This window comes from Aureococcus anophagefferens, assembly GCF_000186865.1.
Source record: "Aureococcus anophagefferens unplaced genomic scaffold AURANscaffold_153, whole genome shotgun sequence".
Classification (NCBI taxonomy): Eukaryota; class Pelagophyceae; order Pelagomonadales; family Pelagomonadaceae; genus Aureococcus; species Aureococcus anophagefferens.
Genome location: NW_008705700.1, coordinates 2,253 through 3,279, shown reverse-complemented (window position 1 = coordinate 3,279; position 1,027 = coordinate 2,253). Strand labels below are relative to the sequence as shown.

Below are 1,027 nucleotides of genomic sequence, written 5' to 3'. Positions count from 1 at the left end.
AACGATGGAATGGGCGGACGTGCACCAGAGCCTGCACCACGATCACGCGGCGTTTTGGGCGCCGCAGGAGACGCGGCGCGGCGCCTTGCGGGCGTCGAACCGGCGGTCGCCGCGGTCCCGGTCCGCGCCGCCGTCGAAGACGGAGGCGGCGCCGCCGAAGCTGCAGCGCCGCGACAGCCTGCCGCCGCCGTCGACGCCGCGGAAGGAGCCGCCCAAGGCGCGCACGCCGAGCACGTCCGCGAAGTGGCTCGGCGCCGGGTCCTGCGTGATCCTCGACGAGTACGCGGCGACCGCGACGCCCTCGCGGCCGGCGACGTCGCCCGCGCCGGACCTCGGCGGCGTCGTGGCCACGGCGCTGGACCTGGCGCACGTGCCCCTCGCGGAGCCGACGACGCCGAAGACGCCCGAGGGGGGGCTGCCGCGCGCGGAGCGCATGGTCTCGGCCGACTTTGAGGACGCGGGCGCCGCCGCGCCTCCGCTCGCGCTCGGCGGCGACGACGCGGCCCCGGCGCCGCCGGACCTCGAGGTCGCGCTCGCGGCGGTGTCGACGCCGCCGGTCGTCGACGGGGCGGCGACGGCGACGCCCCGCTCGAGCCCGCCGCGGACGCCGAGGAGCTTCCTCCGCGAATTGCGCGCCTTCGAGGCGAAGGCGCTGATCCTCGACGAAGCGACGACGGCGCTCGTCCCTGAAGAGGCGACGACGCCGCAAGAGGAGACGGCGCCTCTCGTCCCCGAAGAGCCCCTCGTCCTCGAAGAGGCGACGACGCCGCAAGAGGAGACGGCGCCTCTCGTCCCCGAAGCGCCCCTCGTCCTCGAGGAGGCGACGACGCCGCCGAGCCTCGAAAAGGAGCCCCGGCCGGCGGTCCGGCCGTGGGCGGCGCCCGCCGCGGTCCTGGTCCTCGCGGTCGCCGCCGCCTGCGTCCTCGCCTCCCCGGCGGCGCACCCGATCGTCGCCGACGACGTCGCCGCCGCGGCGCCCCGACGCGCGGCCGCGGCCCCGCCGCTCCTGCTCCCGCCGCCGCCGCCA

General features: G+C 78.3%; 1 protein-coding gene across 1 annotated transcript in view; it reads left to right on the top strand.

Moving 5' to 3' along the window:
• The window catches only part of AURANDRAFT_68461 (hypothetical protein), a gene marked incomplete at both ends in the record, with an annotated part of 4,207 nt that overhangs the window by 1,384 nt on the left and 1,796 nt on the right, over window positions 1–1,027 (top strand). Inside the window, one exon of the mRNA XM_009044153.1 lies at window positions 68–541. Coding sequence (XP_009042401.1) covers window positions 68–541 — 474 coding nt within the window. The remainder of the gene's footprint in view (window positions 1–67; window positions 542–1,027) is intronic.